Raw genomic sequence first — 16,589 nt, forward strand, 5'->3', positions numbered from 1 at the left:
CAAATAAAGAGAACGCTTTTCTTTTCTTTTTTCTTTTGTAAAGGGAGGAAGAAGTTAAAGTAGATGAAACCTAAGCTTTTATATCATTTAAAAAAATGAATTGTTTAACAAGATATAAAAGGAGCCAATATTAATTTTCAATCTATGATGTTTCTCATACAAGAAGTTTTAAATAGACTTCAAATTTTAGCTGTATTAAAGAATGTATATGTTAAAACAATAAGGCACAACATGATCAAATGTGGAAGTGAAGTTGGAATAGTTCAATGGGAGTTTATGTTGTGGATTAATAGTGGATAGAGCCCTATATGTTTAAGTTGTACATACAATTGTTATAGACATCTGAGCCTTGTGTTTCAAGAACTGTTTTTCTAAAGAAATTAATAATATTAGTTATGCCCATTGATTTAGACTTGCTTTACCAGGTGATGCTCCATGTTTCAATTCCATAGCTTAATTAAAACTGAATACTGAAGATAGAAGTCAGACTCTATCCTAAGATATCAATTATTTTCTTTCCTTTTATTTTTCAATTTGACCATCTCTGTACAGTCTGAAAGATGAACATTTACAAAAGCATATTTAATATAAAGAGAAAATCAGAGTATTTTATTTTATTTCACAGTTTGATAGCAGCTCTTAGTTTGGCAGACCGCCCTCTTGGGTTCTCTTTAACATCTGCAGCCTGGGGAGTAAGCACTTTTTTCTGTATAGATGTCCACCTTGAGTTGGATTTTTCACTGACGAATTCTTCCACATCTTGTTCTGAATAATATTTTTGTCCTTGTCTTATCTTTTGTCTTATGTTAAGGTTGAACTTTTCTGAAACATCTATTCCTTGAAGGAATCGTTTGATGATACGATCCTCTAGTGAATGAAAAGAAAGGGCTACAAGTCGACCTCCAGGTTTCAGAAACTTCTCAGCTATCTTCAACCCTACATAGAGTTCGCGGAGCTCATCATTCACAAATATACGCAAGGCTTGGAAAGTTTTGGTGGCAACATGTGTAGGTCTCTGAAGTAAGTCTTTTCGGGCATACAAAGCTCCTGCTGGAAAAGCACCTGTTATGGATTAAAGAAAGAGAGAAAGGAGATTAAAGTTTGGTCATCAAGGACATTTATACTGCTCTCCTGTACTGGAACCTGCTACCTTTTAGAAAAAATCTGGTAATTCCATAAACTTTTTGTACCTGCCATTAACTACTTTTGACATTAATCCAGTGATTTGTGCCTACTTTAAAGTAAAGGATACTTTGAACAATGAGTAGTGACCTCCTCCCTTTATAATACATCTTTAAGACCTGTCCTTGAAAGCCTTAGTTACATGAGTAAGCCCTGTTCAACTGAGCAGTCCTATTGTGGAATCAGGCCCTTTTTCTACAGAATCATTCACACAAACTGCACCTCAAATCCTTCAAAGAATTGAAAAATAAAGTTGCAAGTCACAATACAAAGCAACAGCCATGAAACTGCGATAAATAAAAAGTATAGACAGGGTAGGCAGATAAGATGCCCTAAAACTCTGCAGTAAAAATGAGTTTTCTATATCTTCATTAGAAATAGTACTCACTACATTCATATATAGATGTAGATAGACATGCATGCTTGGTTGCTTATCTGAGATTCTTAAAACAGGTAACATATATAACTTATGCAGAAGCAGAAGCAAATATTAAGTATCATCTTCTAGATTATTGTGCAATAATTCACAGAGGTGGGATTTAAATAATTATTCTATTTTAATTAAATGCAATTAAATACTTTTTCTAGTTTAAAGAAATAAGACTATTACTTATTAAACTTTAATGAGCAAACCATATACGATATTAAAAGCTTAGTGAATCTAATTATGATACTACAAAACTTGTGATACTATTTGTGATATCTAATTGTGATACTACAAAACTACTTTATCCGCTCAATAAAACATTAAAAGGAAATATTATTTTCTAGTAGTGTATGAACTTCATTTAAGTATTTATATAATTACATTTTAATAAGAAGACACTGAATAGAGCTGGATCTCTAGCTTTCATAAATCCTACTTTAGATACTTCACAGATTGATAATTTCTTATATATGAATTTGGATATAGTTGATTGTAGCTATTGCAGAAACTATAATTCATCCATCAGTATAGTACAATGGTCTCCAACCTTTTTATGCCCAAGATCACTTTTTGAATCTAAGGTCAACCCAGGATCTATCCCACCCCTTCCTCAAGGCCCCGCCCCTTCCCCAAAAGCCTCGCCTCGCTCACTCTCCCCCGCCCTCACTCACTTTCACTGGGCTGAGATAGGGGTTGAAGTTTGGGAAGGGGTGCTGGCTCTGGGCTGGGGCCGAGGGGTTTGCAGTGTGGGAGGGGGCTCTGGGCTGAGCCTGGGGTAAGGGGTTGAGGTGCTAGAGGGGGTGAGGGGTGCAAGCTGTAGGAGGGAGTTTGGGTGCAGGAGGGGGCTCTGGGCTGGGGCAGAAGGTTGGGGTGCAGGAGGTGGTACAGGGTGCTGGCTCTGGGAGGGGGGTAAGGCCTGGGGCTTGGGTTGAAGGAGGGGGTATGAAGTGCTGACTCTGGGAGGGGGCTCAGGGCTGGGGGTTGGGGTGCAGGAGGGGGGTTTGGGGTCCTAGCTCTGGGAGGGGGCTCAGGGTGGGGCTTGGGGTGCAGGAGGGGGTTCCGGTGCTGGATCCGGGAGGGGGTTCAGGGCTGGGGTGTGGTCTCCCGCCGGGTAGCACGTAGCTCTGGCGACTGCCAGTCGGCAGTGGGTGCAGCAAGACTGAGTGTGGCTGCCACTAAGGCAGACTCCCTGCCTATCCTGCCCCCACACCGCTTCTGGAAGGGGCCAATGTGCCCCTGCGGCCCCTGGGGAGGGGCGGGGGGGCACATGGCTCTGCGCGCTGCCCCTCTCTGCAAGCACCGTCCCCGCAGCTCTACCTGCCTACCCCCCGCCACGGGGCTGCACTGGCTGCTTCCAAGAGTGGCATGGGCTGGGGTAGGCAGGGAATCTGCCTTAGTGGCAGCCACACTACACCACTGTAGATTGCGATCGATTGGGAGATCCTCTAGGATCGAACAGTGATCGCAATCGACCGGTTGGTGACCACTGGTATAGTACAACCAGTCTTCCTCTTTACAGTACAAAATGACTGTGTCACATATTACCACACACACATTATTTCCTGTTTGTTTTCAATATTACATATTTCTCATGGCAAATCTTTATATAAAGATAATCATATGTTAATTAGCATTGTTTATGCCTAAATGGGCACATACAAAGAATCAAGAATACAGATTTATTATATATTACTAAGATCTTATCTTTATCTTCTCGTTATGTATTTAAAGTGTATAAATAAAGAGAAAAATGCAAGTTTAGATTATTTAAAGTTCATATTTTTCTCCTCATACCACTTAGTAACTTCCACACAAGATCATGAATTGTAAATAGAAAAGAAATTATAAGAAAGGCAGGTTTATTACTATGTTTAGCCTAAATTTTCCATGGTCTCACTGTTCATACTTTGGCATTAGCGACAGTCTGCTTGAACTGGGACAAATGGTATTTGAAGGAAAGCAAGTCTAAAATCTAATGTTGAGTTGTCAGCATGTGAGAGAGTACCGAGGTTAAAAGGTGTTGTTTATAGGGCTTCTGTTCTTCCTAGATTATATTCTATGGATAAGAAATCTGGAAAGAGGGTCTATCTGAAGTAGCCATGCCAACTAAACAAAAGGGCATCCATTGGGAACATGTACCAGTCAGATTTTTTGGAGGTTACCTAATCTGCAGATTTTGAGTTGAATTCATGCTATGCATCTGCTGCTAAATTTCCAACTTTATTTTTTGATTATTCTTTGATTTTCTAAGATAGAAGGGTTAAGAGGGAACAGTTGATGTTGTTCCCACCTCAAGTAGTTAGATTGTTTCTGGTTAATGTGACAGTGTCACTGTGTGAATTTGTTGGACAAATAGCTCCAAATACTGCCAACTAATCTATATTGTCCACTGACTCCTGGAGGAATTGCACCATTCTCTTTACTATTCAGAAGAGAAAGATGACCAAGGTAATATTTTCTGGACTTCTTTGTGGCATTATTCACCTTACAAAATTTAGCTTTATATCATCAGTCTCTATGCATGGGTAAATAAGGCTAATGAAGCCTGGGCTAAAGAAAAAAACATATTAATGTGCAAGAGAGTCTTAAAGGAGATGTGAATTTGAACCCAATTTACAAACCACTATGCCAGGTGAATGCAGAAGCCTGATTCAGGAAAGTGAAAGCAATAATGTTATTTGGTAAAGGGACAAAACTGTTCCTTGCAACTGGTTAATCCAAACTCCACATCCAGATTTCCCACTTCTTCTGAGTTTTAGGTTAGGAATCCCTAAATTAATGGCAGGAAATGAAAAGCATTTGGGGCTGCTTCCCCTTTGATACTGTCTGAACTCTTTGGGGATGGGCAGCCCAAGATAGACATTGCACCCCAGAAGATTCTGGAACCCCATGTCTCAGGGACCTTGATTCCACGTGAGAATATGCAGAGGCATTCAAAGAAGAACTAAGGGTTTGAGTGTATCCCTTAATCAAACTCAACATCAACTATAAAAGGGGGGAAAGGATTTTCTGCCTTGTGTTATATGAAAAAAACAGCACTAGTTTGGATGATACTTGAAGCGCTGGCTCTGGCACAAAGGTATTCCCTACTGATAACTTTCTTTAAGAATTTAAAACTAATGGGGTGGTGGGGAACCCTTTCCATCATCTCATGATACTGCATGAGGCACTCCATTCTTGATCTGGAAGAGAGGATATTAACTGGGGATAAGAAACAAAACAAACCCATACTGTAAGCCCACTCTTCTTTCCAAATTTTCTTTGCTATGGATTGGAAACACCGGAGTCTATGAAAATAACAAAACCTTTGCATTCTATATGCATGTGTAAAAATGATGACTGGGCATACATGTAAAGGTGGAGAGAGGTACCATTTTTTAAAACAGTTGCACGTCTCACGTCTCACTACACATTTCTATCAACAATAATTACTTATATAGTGCTTTAGGTAAGTACAGCATTTTACACACTAAGGCCTGATGGTCCATGGTTTCAGCTGTGTACTGTGGACTTCATAAATTAACTTCCCTCAAATTTCCATGGAGGACAGGAAACTTACTCAGCATTGTCCCCTCCGTGTTTTCCCATCTTCTCTTTTTCCCTGCACAAGGAGCCAACCTGCAGCTGTGAAGCATGTTGAAAACTGTGTATTTGCAAATGTGTGGGTGGAAATGAAGAACAGAGACAAAGGTTCTCAGGAAACAGCTGCATGCCATCCAAACCTACAATAATTTGCAGACTAAAATGTCTAAAGATGTAAGTGCTAGATTGCAAGATTGCACTACCTTTACAGTTGGGGCGGCTATGTGGTTGCAAGTGATGTCAGCAGCACCTTGCAAAGCTTCTTTCAGCAGCTGCTCCAGTCTGGGATAATTTCCAAGATGGTATAACATGTTTCTACACTACTGGCTCTGCTGTACATTCCTCTGGTAAGATTTGAAGGTAAGAAAACAGAAATTCTGCTGAGCTGTATAAATGATTACCTGAGACAAAGTGGGGAGTTCTATAGATTGAGGTGGAGCCAGAAATGTGGTCACTGGCTACTGATGTAATGTGCAGCATCCTGTTTAATATACATATTAGAGAAAGCAGCATTTTACCCACCCCCAAACACTTAGCAGCAACACTGTGATCTCATCGTTCTTTCCTGGCATGAACCAAATCATCTGATTTCTGCCTCTGGTAATGGAATATTTCAGCCATGCTCATTCTGTGCCGTGAAGAAACGGTAACACAATGGCAAGAAAACATATAATGTATGTCTGAAAAGAGTAAAGTGATAGCAAGAATGAATATCAGGAAGGACAAATGAGTTGCATCTACAACTATTTGACCTGCTGTCATAGGGTGACTATCCCCTTTTAAAGGGGATGGGTCCAGTTCATCTGTGACTAACTAGTACCTCATAATGGGCATGGTAGAGGGCATCCTGCCTCCATAAAGAGCCAGGCAATAGTTTGGAAGGAAGCAGCAGGAGGCACTGGTAGGAGTTCCCCAGGGATAGCTGCATGAACCTGGAGAGACAGCAGTAGCTGGAAGCCACTGGGAAGAAGAAACAGAGAAAACACTGAAGAAGGCTCATGCGGAGGCCCCTAGGTAAACTGAAAGAACTAGCTTAGCCAGGGACAGGCCGAACCCAAGAGCAAGTGAGTGATTCTGAAGGAACGCAGCAGAGGTAGGTCTCACAGGTGAAGGACCTTGTGGAGTGGAACACTGCAGGGAACCCTCTCATAGAAGCACTGAAGTGAAGGTTGCAGCAGAGCAGTAATAAGAAGCTCAAAGAATGGCTAGCAGTGTGAAGGCCTTAGAATACAGACACAGGTATTAGAGTGAACAGACCCCGGTCTCCTAAGGTAGATAGCCTGAAGAATGGGCCCTGGAATAAGGGCAGAGGAATAAACTGGATGTCGACTCTCAGGTGGGCAACCTGAAGATGGTGTCACTGGAATGTGGATGGAGTCCTGCCGCCTTTTAATCTGTTTTACTTTGTGGTTTGTGAATTGTCTCATTTTAAAGGACCCACTGAAGTCTAACATGGCTTGAATGAGGCTCTGACTAGACTAATTTCTTTCCCGTATGGGGAAAGGTGATGATCAGTCTGATCTGTGATAGAAAGGATTGGCAGCAAGGACACCAAGATTTGAGTAAGTGCCTATTAAAAAAATTCAAAGCTCTACAGGGCATCTCCAAAACTTGCTCAACACAAGTAACTTGAGCAAGAAGTTCCCCTGGGGAATTGCAAGTTTGCTTTCCAAATGGAACTCATGGTACAGCACTGAAACCATGTAATGAAAAAGAACTTGTAGGAGTTTTGCTTTTCTTGTGGTTTCCCTCATGTGTTCTCCATGGGACAACCTGAGTCAGAGAAAGAGATGTTTTTTTTGCCTTGAGGAGCTTACACAATCTATATAAGTCTAAACAAGCACAACACATGGCTACTAAAGCTGAGAAGAGGGAAGGGGGGAAAGACACTTGATGGATGAGGACAGGAAGATTGTTCCAGGCACAGAGGGCTGTGGAAAAGGACACAAAAGGAAGAGGGATAAGGCAGAAGAATTAAGATTGAGTTCAGGGCAAGAGAAGGAAAAGGGGCATGGGAAAGCAGAGATGCTGTACTTGTGAGTAAGTAGCACACATACACTAAACCTGCACCATCCAAAAATGGATAGACTTGCTTTTATCATCCCACAGTAGCAATTTTGAAACGGTGTGTGCTCCATTCCTTTATGCATGAGCACATTTAATAAATGAAAATATCAGCTAAGTAATTTTTTATACTATATTGTGATTTTGAAAGATACAAATAGCAATTAGGCATCCAACTTTGACTGAAAGTCAACAGTAGTCAGGGATAAAATTTTCAAAAGCCCCTAAGTGACTTAGGTGCACAGCTTTCATTGAAACTCCTTGGGACTTGGATCAAGTCATTAAGACTAAGGCAATTTAGAAAATGTTACCCTAAGTAGTTAACTGCCATTTTGCCTTTGAAAATCACATTGTGTGCACATATTGTAAAAACAAAAAGGTCTCTAATCTCCCTTTTTAGGGGCCAAAATGCCTGCTGGGAGGAAGTAATTGGGTGAGGAGAACTCTTAGGCTGGTCAAAAGGCAAGCTCTCACAGGCAGCAAACTGATACAAAGGTTTCCGAAACTCTGCATGCTACCTCTCCTTATCGCTAATGCATCTAAAAATAAGTTTTGATTTGAAAATGAAATTCCTGAACTTAATACTGATAGTAGTTTATCTGTGGAGAAAAGTGCTTCTCAATATATAATGTAAAAAGATTGCTTTGCTAACCAAAACAAATATTGTTTTCTTTGAAATGAGCAACCAACAGCTACTAACACCATTAACTTGGTTAAAACACTGAGGTATTATTAGAGGAAACAGCGCGGTTTAAAACTAAAGATGGAGTACACCTGCAATACCATAGGACATGAATGTTTCTATAGCAATGCTCACTGGAATACAGAGATACTCTTCTTTGAATCTATACATTCACTAGGTCATTAGACATACACAGCTCCCCGCTTCCCAATAATACATGCCCTAGTTTCCACGTACAAATAAGCTTTTTCTTCAACAGAATTTATAGTTCCTGAATCAACCCCTCCCCCCCTTTTCTTTTAATTTACAGCTACAAAAACCTTTAATTATACCCCAAGATTTCCTGAAATACAATTTTGTAGCAGGCCTTATACCAAGAATCTAATGTTCCAGTTGCTCCAAATACTACAAAAATAAAAAAATAAAAGCATGCCTACTTGCTTGAAACATTTAAAAACTAGAGTAAGAAAGCATTAACAAATACTGTAGGGAACACATAGCAGGACAGTGGACTAGATAAATCTAGCCATTTCAGTTCTAGGGTCTATTATTCTGTTAGCCGTGTACCACACTCTCTTTTTGGTACCATTTGCTGAAAACATTGCCAGTTGTGGATTCTAGGGCTAGGTCTACACTGGGTGGGGAGGATCGATTTAAGATACACGAAAATTCAGCTACGCGAATAGCGTAGCTGAATTCGACGTATCCGATCCGACTTACCCCGCTGTGAGGACGGTGGCAAATAGACCGCCGCAGCTCCCCCGTCGACGGCGCTTACTCCTACCTGGACTGGTGGAGTACGCGCGTCAATTCGGGAATCGATTGTTGTGTCCCGACGAGACGCAATAATTCGATCCCCGAGAGATCAATTTCTACCCGCCGATCCAGGGGGTAGTGAAGACAAGCCCTAGGACAGTGGTTCTCAAACTTTTTTTTTCGCGGACCACTTGAAAATTGCTGAGGGTCTCAGCAGACCACTTAATCATCTTTCCAAATGCTGTTTGTGCCATTAGCTAACTATTGTAAAGCACTTTGGATAAAAGTGCTCTCTCTCTCTCTCTCTCTCTCTAAACTTAATAATAATTAATTTTTTTTGTTCAACAAATAAAAGCACACAACTCATATTTTAATATCAGTAGTCTTACCTTTCTAATGTGATGGATGTGACCTCTCTCCCCTACCATGGCAGCCCCCGACCTGGGGCTGGGAAGGAGAGGGGTGTCTCTCACACTGCAGCAGCCCTCGAGCTGGGGAAAGTTGCCTCTTTCTCTGGCCGCCATAGCCCTGCATGTCCCAAATTCCCCCCGCCCCCTCTTCTTACCCTATTGGCCCCTGCTACCTGTCCCCTATTCCCACCAAGGCCACCACCTCACCTTACATGTGCATCTACTCCAGGGTCCAGGCACCTAATTAGTGGAGCCACACCTGTGCGGCTCCATTAATTAGGTGGGTGGCCCTTCATTCTTCTGTGTGCGGCCGCGCAGGCGCGCTCCTTAGAGGGAACTATCCATGGACCACCTGAATGGAGCTCGCGGACCACAGTTTGAGAACCTCTGTTCTAGGGTATAGGCCCTATAAACAGTAATACTTTTGGACTCTATTCTGCAGAGCTGATTTTCACCTATCAGAACAAAAAGCCACATTTGATATGTACCATAGAGTAGGATCAGGAGTATAAAAACATTCTCTGAACTTGCTGATGGTTTGCTGGGGTTCGGTTCACCTCTGCTGCCCAGGGATTGCCCAAGTCCCAGAAAAGCCAACCTTGTAAGGATCACAATTAAAGATGGAGCTAAGCCACAGAATTCAGATAAAATTCAGATGCAAATCTGAACTTCTTTATAAAATGTTCTGGATCCACCCTCTATAGTGTATGCCATGAAGCTGGGGCAAGAGGTTCCAATCTAATGTCTATTTCAAATTAATCTGGATCTATGCTAAATTAAGGCATGATTTACTGTTAGATCAATTCCCAAAAGTAAAATAGTCATCCCAGCACTAGAAATAAGCCCAAACTTGAACCTTTTATTGGATGTTCTTGAACTTTGGTAGTTTGGGTAAAAGGGAAACAGATTTCTAAACATATCTGGTTTTCGCTTCCTCAGCCCATCTTTATTGTATAGTAGTCTAACTGAGCTTTCTTTTACACTCCGTTGAAAAAAACGACAGCTTTATCTTCTATGACTGTGTCATCAAAATATTTTGAGAATCTTTGTCTTTTTACTTATCTGCACTAACAAGTCTCCTACAAACGTTTGTACTATTTCAAAACTATTTTTTAAACCTAAATAAACTGGATACACTGCTATCCCCTGGGAGGTAAAGAAAAAGCAGAAGGGGGCAGAATAGGAATCTTAAGCTTCACAAATTTAGAAGTATATGAAAAAAGAAAGATGCAATTGTAGCCCACTTGTACCACTTTGGGGATGTTGCTGTAATTAGACAGCTTTTTAGCAAGACTTGATCTGATCTTGAAAGCTAGTCTTTGATTCTGCAACTGAAATTTGGAGCAGGCAAATGAAAGCAGTTAGATATCCAGCTACTAGATTGTGCTGGCATATATGGCAGTTAGAGATATATCTAAATTGTATCTATCTTGGATCTTATATAATCCCCATCACCATGATATTTCAATGCAGTATCTAGATACCATAATTTTTTCTGACAATTAACTGTGCCTATAAATATTTGCATGAGCCAAAAAAGAACCTGGTTTTGAAAATCAGGCCCTTAGGATAAAAATCTATTATAGTAATATAAGAAATAAAAATAAGCAAATACTGCCAACATATATTTTTTTCATATATAACACAATCCCCTATGACATCTGTGGAAGACAATGCACAAATAGCAAGGCAGAAAATATGTTATAGTATGTAATACTAAAATTCAGTAAATCAGTAAAAAAATATAGCCACATTACATCAGAAAGAGATACTTTATATTTGCCACATTGAGACCAGAAATACAGCATTTTTACTATCAAACTTGCAGCTAATATTTCCTTTTTCAATTATCCCAGTTTTTTAATGTATTTGTGCATGTGTATATGTATATGCTTGTTTAACAGTACCTGTGAGTTTAGTGCTGCAGCATTATTTAGAAGTGGATGAGTTTGGTGAAAATTGATGATGGGGATGAAGCTCAAACAAAATGTTTCAAGGAACTATGCATGACTAATCTAAGTTATTGTGTGATCTTCTATATATGACCCTGACCTGTTCCCATCCTATTAACTCCCATTACCCTTATTTGTATGTCATGCCTGACCTGGACTGTAAGCTGTCCAGGGCAGGGTATGATACAAATGTTGCTGATGACAAAGTGAAAGATACTTGACTAACAACTCTAGAGAAAAGGCTTCTGTTTATGCTCAGATCATGTACCAGTTGTATGTAGTGCAAAGACAGTTCAGTCTCCAAGCCCAATGAATCCTTGGTTTCTCTGCTGAAACTGTCAACAACTAATGAATGTTTTTTATGGTGGTGATTTCTTTCATATGGACAGCCATCTATTTGGAACAGTTGTTAACAATCCAAACTGGATTTGAATCAGCAATCCAGGGGTGAAAGGCTACAATTATCCCGTTCTCAGTCCCCTGAGTCAGTAACGTTTCTGGAGTCAGGAAATCCTGTGCTTTTTGCTAAGTCACAAACGAAAACCATACTAACAGTAAAAGAAAATCTTGCTTAGTAACAGGCATTGCTATGTATAATAATATAACAAAATTTGTATGGGAAGTCTGTAAAACGGATTTCATTCATAAAAACATTATGCTTCTAGCTAGATTACTGATTTGAAATCCCAGCTGAGAGAAATTATCATTTTAGTTTTGGGATACCCTGATGCTACTTACACTTTTTAAAATCTAATAGATTCATATGTTAAAATGTATTGAAATTTTTAAGCTTGTGAATGAAATTAGCAATGTGCTGTGCCTGTCAATGTGAGGCATTAAAGTCCCCTGAGTGTATGAGAGTGGTGGAGTTTAAAAATTAATTCAGATCGTGCACCTGTTTGCTGGAATTCATCTGTTGAATTTGCATCACATTTAATAAGTTTCTGTGACGCAACTCATGTCCTTTTGTCTAGGCTCCCTTAATACAGTGTTAATTCACAGCCATCTAAAATTCAAGCAATATTACAAATTTCAAACTGTTAATTAAAGTCTGTGAACTTGAATAGATCTGGATAAAACTGGCTTTACCCACTAAGGGTTTTTTAAACTTCTTTATCATCTAATCTCCAACTTCTCTCAAGTTAAATCCAGATGACTACATGATCTCACAATGATCTGTCAATGGGTTACAAATCTAAATGAAACCAAGCAAAATTAAGTTACTAGCTTAAGCTAATAGGTAACAAGGCATATCACCCACTGAAATGAAATAAGAATTGTTGATCAGTAGAATAGAAGAACACTAAAGCTACATTTTAAGAAGTTCAACCTTTATATTTTTCAGTAAGTTTTAATGTATACCTATTAACCTCCAAGTAGCTGTGGCAAAAATCTATCTAAGGCAGTGTTTCCTGTTCATCCCTGTGGACATGTTCATAACCCCCTCATTGAGAACCAATGATGTAAAGTATTTATAGAGTGCCTATTGCAGTAGGATATCAGTGTTTGAGACAAATAATTGTAAAAATGGGTTTTTTTGCTGACAGGGCATGAAGTTTGCTTGCTCTCAGGAAGAGATAATGGACACCTTATATTATAAAAAGTAAAGGAGACTTCTGATGACATTTCAAAGGGAGTTTCATCAGGTGTTTAAGATCAAGAGTAAGATTACCTGTGTACTACTAGATGTTTGAGATGGTTAGACATCATCAATAGCTTTATTGATTCTAGAGAGAGAGGGGCAAAACCTGCAAGTCTCCCTTTTTCTTGCAAAAACTGCAGAGCCTCTGGTATTGCGACCTGCCCACAACACAGTTCTTTCTGGTAGCCTCCCAGCAGAAAGTTGAAGAAAATGTTTCACATTTACTTTTGTGGAACTGAATTCATGGGCACAACCGCACATGCCCTTCCTAGGTCTTGTATTAAAGGTTAAAGGTAAATAGCTTTCTGGTTTGGAACAAAATATCCACTAGCCTGTGGTGAATCCAAATTCTAGTTTTTAAATTTTAAATTTCTGGCTATTACCTGGGGCTTATCTAGGATCTGGTAAAAGATGGAGAACTGGTTAAAAGACAGGGAACAAAGGATAGGAATAAATGGTAAATTTTCAGAATGGAGAAGGGTAACTAGTGGTGTTCCCCAAGGGTCAGTCCTAGGACCAATCCTATTCAACTTATTCATAAACGATCTGGAGAAAGGGGTAAACAGTGAAGTGGCAAAGTTTGCAGACAATACTAAGCTGCTCAAGATAGTTAAGACCAAAGCAGACTGTGAAGAACTTCAAGATCTCACAAAAGATCTCACAAAACTAAGTGATTGGGCAACAAAACGGCAAATAAAATTTAATGTGGATAAATGTAAAGTAATGCACATTGGAAAAAATAACCCCAACTATATTTACAATATGATGGGGGCTAATTTAGCTACAGCTAATCAGGAAAGAGATCTTGGAGTCATCATGGATAGTGAAGACGTCCACGCAGTGTGCAGCGGCAGTTAAAAAAGCAAACAGGATGTTAGGAATCATTAAAAAAGGGATAGAGAATAAGACAGAGAATATCTTATTGCCCTTAAATAAATCCATGGTACGCCCACATCTTGAATACCGCGTCCAGATGTGGTCTCCTCATCTCAAAAAAGATATACTGACATTAAAAAAGGTTCAGAGAAGGGCAACTAAAATGATTAGAGGTTTGGAACGGGTCCCATAGGAGGAGAGATTAAAGAGGCTAGGACTTTTCAGTTTGGAAAAGAGGAAACTAAGGGGGGATATGATAGAGGTATATAAAATCATGAGTGGTGTGGAGAAAGTGAATAAGAAAAAGTTATTTACTTGTTCCCATAATATAAGAACTTGGGGCCACCAAAAGCAATTAATGGGCAGCAGGTTTAAAACAAATAAAAGGAAGTTCTTCTTCAAACAGCGCACAGTCAACCTGTGGCACGCCTTGCCTGAGGAGGTTGTGAAGGCTAGGACTATAAGAGGGTTTAAACGAGAACTAGATAAATTCATGGAGGTTAAGTCCATTAATGGCTATTAGCTAGGTTGGGTAAGGAATGGTGTCCTTAGCCTTTGTTTGTCAGAGGGTGGAGATGGATGGCAAGAGAGAGATCACTTGATCATTACTTGTTAGGTTCACTCCCTCTGGAGCATCTGGCATTGGCCACTGTCAGCAGACAGGAAACTGGGCTGGTTGGACCTTTGGTCTGACCCAGTATGGCCATTCTTATCTTCTTATGTTCTTAATATAGAACAGTGGTGGGCAACCTGTGGCCCGCACGTGGCCCATCAGGGTAATCCGCTGGCGGGCCGCCAGACAGTTTGTTTACATTTGCACGGCCACCCGCAGCTTCCAGTGTCTACGGTTTGCCCACCACTGATATAGAAGGTTTTGGGAGACTAGCTAGTCTGTGGAGGGCCCATGAAACTAATAGGTAGTTACAAGGACTACGATAGCATTGTTTGTCCTGATTTTTCTTGGCCACTCAAGCCAGCTGAGAAAAAGATGGGAGGATGCACATCCATTTTCCAGATAGATTCTTTCTCATTCAAGCAATGTCACACATTTTCTTGTTCCAGTGCCTTGCAAAAAGTGATTAGTTTCTTCTTGCTTTTGGAGGTGCAGTCCCCAATATCCTGAACATCAAGTTTTTAATTATCTGGTTGAGTTTTTATGCCTTTAGACAGAAGGCTAGATGGCTTAACCAATTTAATTGTACATGCATTTACCCTGGACATCAATCTTAGATACCTAGAGTTTCTTCTGTTCTATCTAGAGAAAGATTCTGTGAGTATGTTCCCTGACCCTCAGGCTCTGGTTTCCTGACAAACATTGCATGGCAGTCATTTTGTAGAAGGACAGATTTGGATGTCAGGTAAAGGATTAAACTACAGTATTGCTAATTGCTGTCAGTTCTATCCCTCTGATGTTCTGTTTTCTCTCTCATTTGGACCATTTACTCAGTGATATTTGTGCACCATAGGTGCTCTTCAACCTGATAGCAAAGCGTCCACAATGATCTGCATTGCAGGAGTCTCTGTGAGGGGATTCTTTGTGGTGAGGGTTTTTGTATGTTGACACCCCCACAACAATTTCAGGATGAGAGTAGGGAGAGTGAACGGAAAAGGGAGGAAGTTCTCCTGAAGATTCTACTTCAATAGGAGGAAGGCTCCGAGAGGTCTCGTGTTGCAGGGCACCTTGTGGCCATGCAGGAGACCATCAGAACTAAAAGCCATGGAAGCTCCTAGAATTAGGTAGTAGAATTCCCTGAGAAGTGAGAAGGGCCCACTACTTTTATTCATCCAAACAAAGAAAAATGAGAAACAAGAAATAAAAACAAGAACATTAAAAGAAATAATTAAAAAAAATTCTATACCTATGTATTCTATACTATGGTATTACATGTACTATTCTATACTATATGTAATACTGTTCGTTATACCTTAAGGTATAAACAATTTACAAAAGCTTAATAAGAGCCAGTCCTGAACTTCTTACTCGGTGCAGATTCACACTGAAATCCAGGGAGTTCTCCCTAAGCATAGACTGAAAGAATGGGCTAAACCAATTTTAATTACTTGCCTATTCTATATAGAGAGATGTTTGGTAAGTATATGTGTTTTGTACATGTTGGTAGACAGAAGTTGTACTTATTAAAAGGAAAAATCCTGATATAAAATGTCATTTGATAAATTTCTTTGGCATGCATTTTATCATATTGATATACCTGTCAAAACTACATAATGTACAGCAAGGGATTTAAAATAACAGAAGAAGTGGCAGTTAAGGCTATGATTCAAAGGTAACCGATTCAACACTGCTGCAAATTTGACCATTGTCTTTTACCTGGAACTGGTAATCTAATGTGCTGACACTTTTATTTAGTTCATAACAATATTAACTTGTATAGTATTTTTAAGACATACAGCTTATTAAAAATTTAACACAGCATCAGGGTAGCTGCTTTAAGTTCATAAACAATGACATACTGTTTTAATTAACAGCTCTAGAAAGAAGCATGTGTCTGACAAGCAAATTAAATCACTACCACTAAATGTAGATGGAAATGGCTACTTTTTAAATACAGAATTGTCAGATTTTATTTAAGGTTTATATATTGATCAACTGATCCCACCTCTTTGTCATTACATTGTTTTCATATAGTATGCTTACAATGTGATCTTTCTACAGCAATAGTATCTTCATACTTCTTCCAGAGCTTTAATCATTTCACGTCTTTTATGGCTAAAGTTCAGGTGTATATGATTTCACCATATAACTTGCCTAAACAGCCTATATTATTAAAATGGTGCTAAACCTTTCATTTGAGAGTTCTAAGATTACTTAAGAACTTCTCCATTATTAATAAGCCAACAGCAACCATAAACCAAAATACATTACATTAGAAGATAGTTTCCCTAGCTAGAGATACAAGAGTTTCACTCCTTTAGATGTATTTCTGACAAGACTAGGGATTGTCCAATGGAACTGTCTTAAGCAGCTACAGAAATTGTATTTTGGCTTGGAAAACTT

General features: G+C 39.6%; 1 protein-coding gene across 2 annotated transcripts in view; it reads right to left on the reverse strand.

The window, feature by feature from the left end:
* Positions 1-520: 520 nt before the first annotated feature.
* Positions 521-16,589, reverse strand: part of METTL15 (methyltransferase like 15) — a 198,852-nt gene continuing 182,783 nt past the window's right edge. For both annotated transcript variants that reach the window (XM_054028663.1, XM_054028664.1), the window contains one exon: positions 521-1,062. In XM_054028663.1, coding sequence (XP_053884638.1) covers positions 620-1,062 — 443 coding nt within the window. In that variant the 3' untranslated portion in view covers positions 521-619. The remainder of the gene's footprint in view (positions 1,063-16,589) is intronic.

This window comes from Malaclemys terrapin, chromosome 4 (assembly GCF_027887155.1).
Source record: "Malaclemys terrapin pileata isolate rMalTer1 chromosome 4, rMalTer1.hap1, whole genome shotgun sequence".
Taxonomy (NCBI): domain Eukaryota; kingdom Metazoa; phylum Chordata; order Testudines; family Emydidae; genus Malaclemys; species Malaclemys terrapin.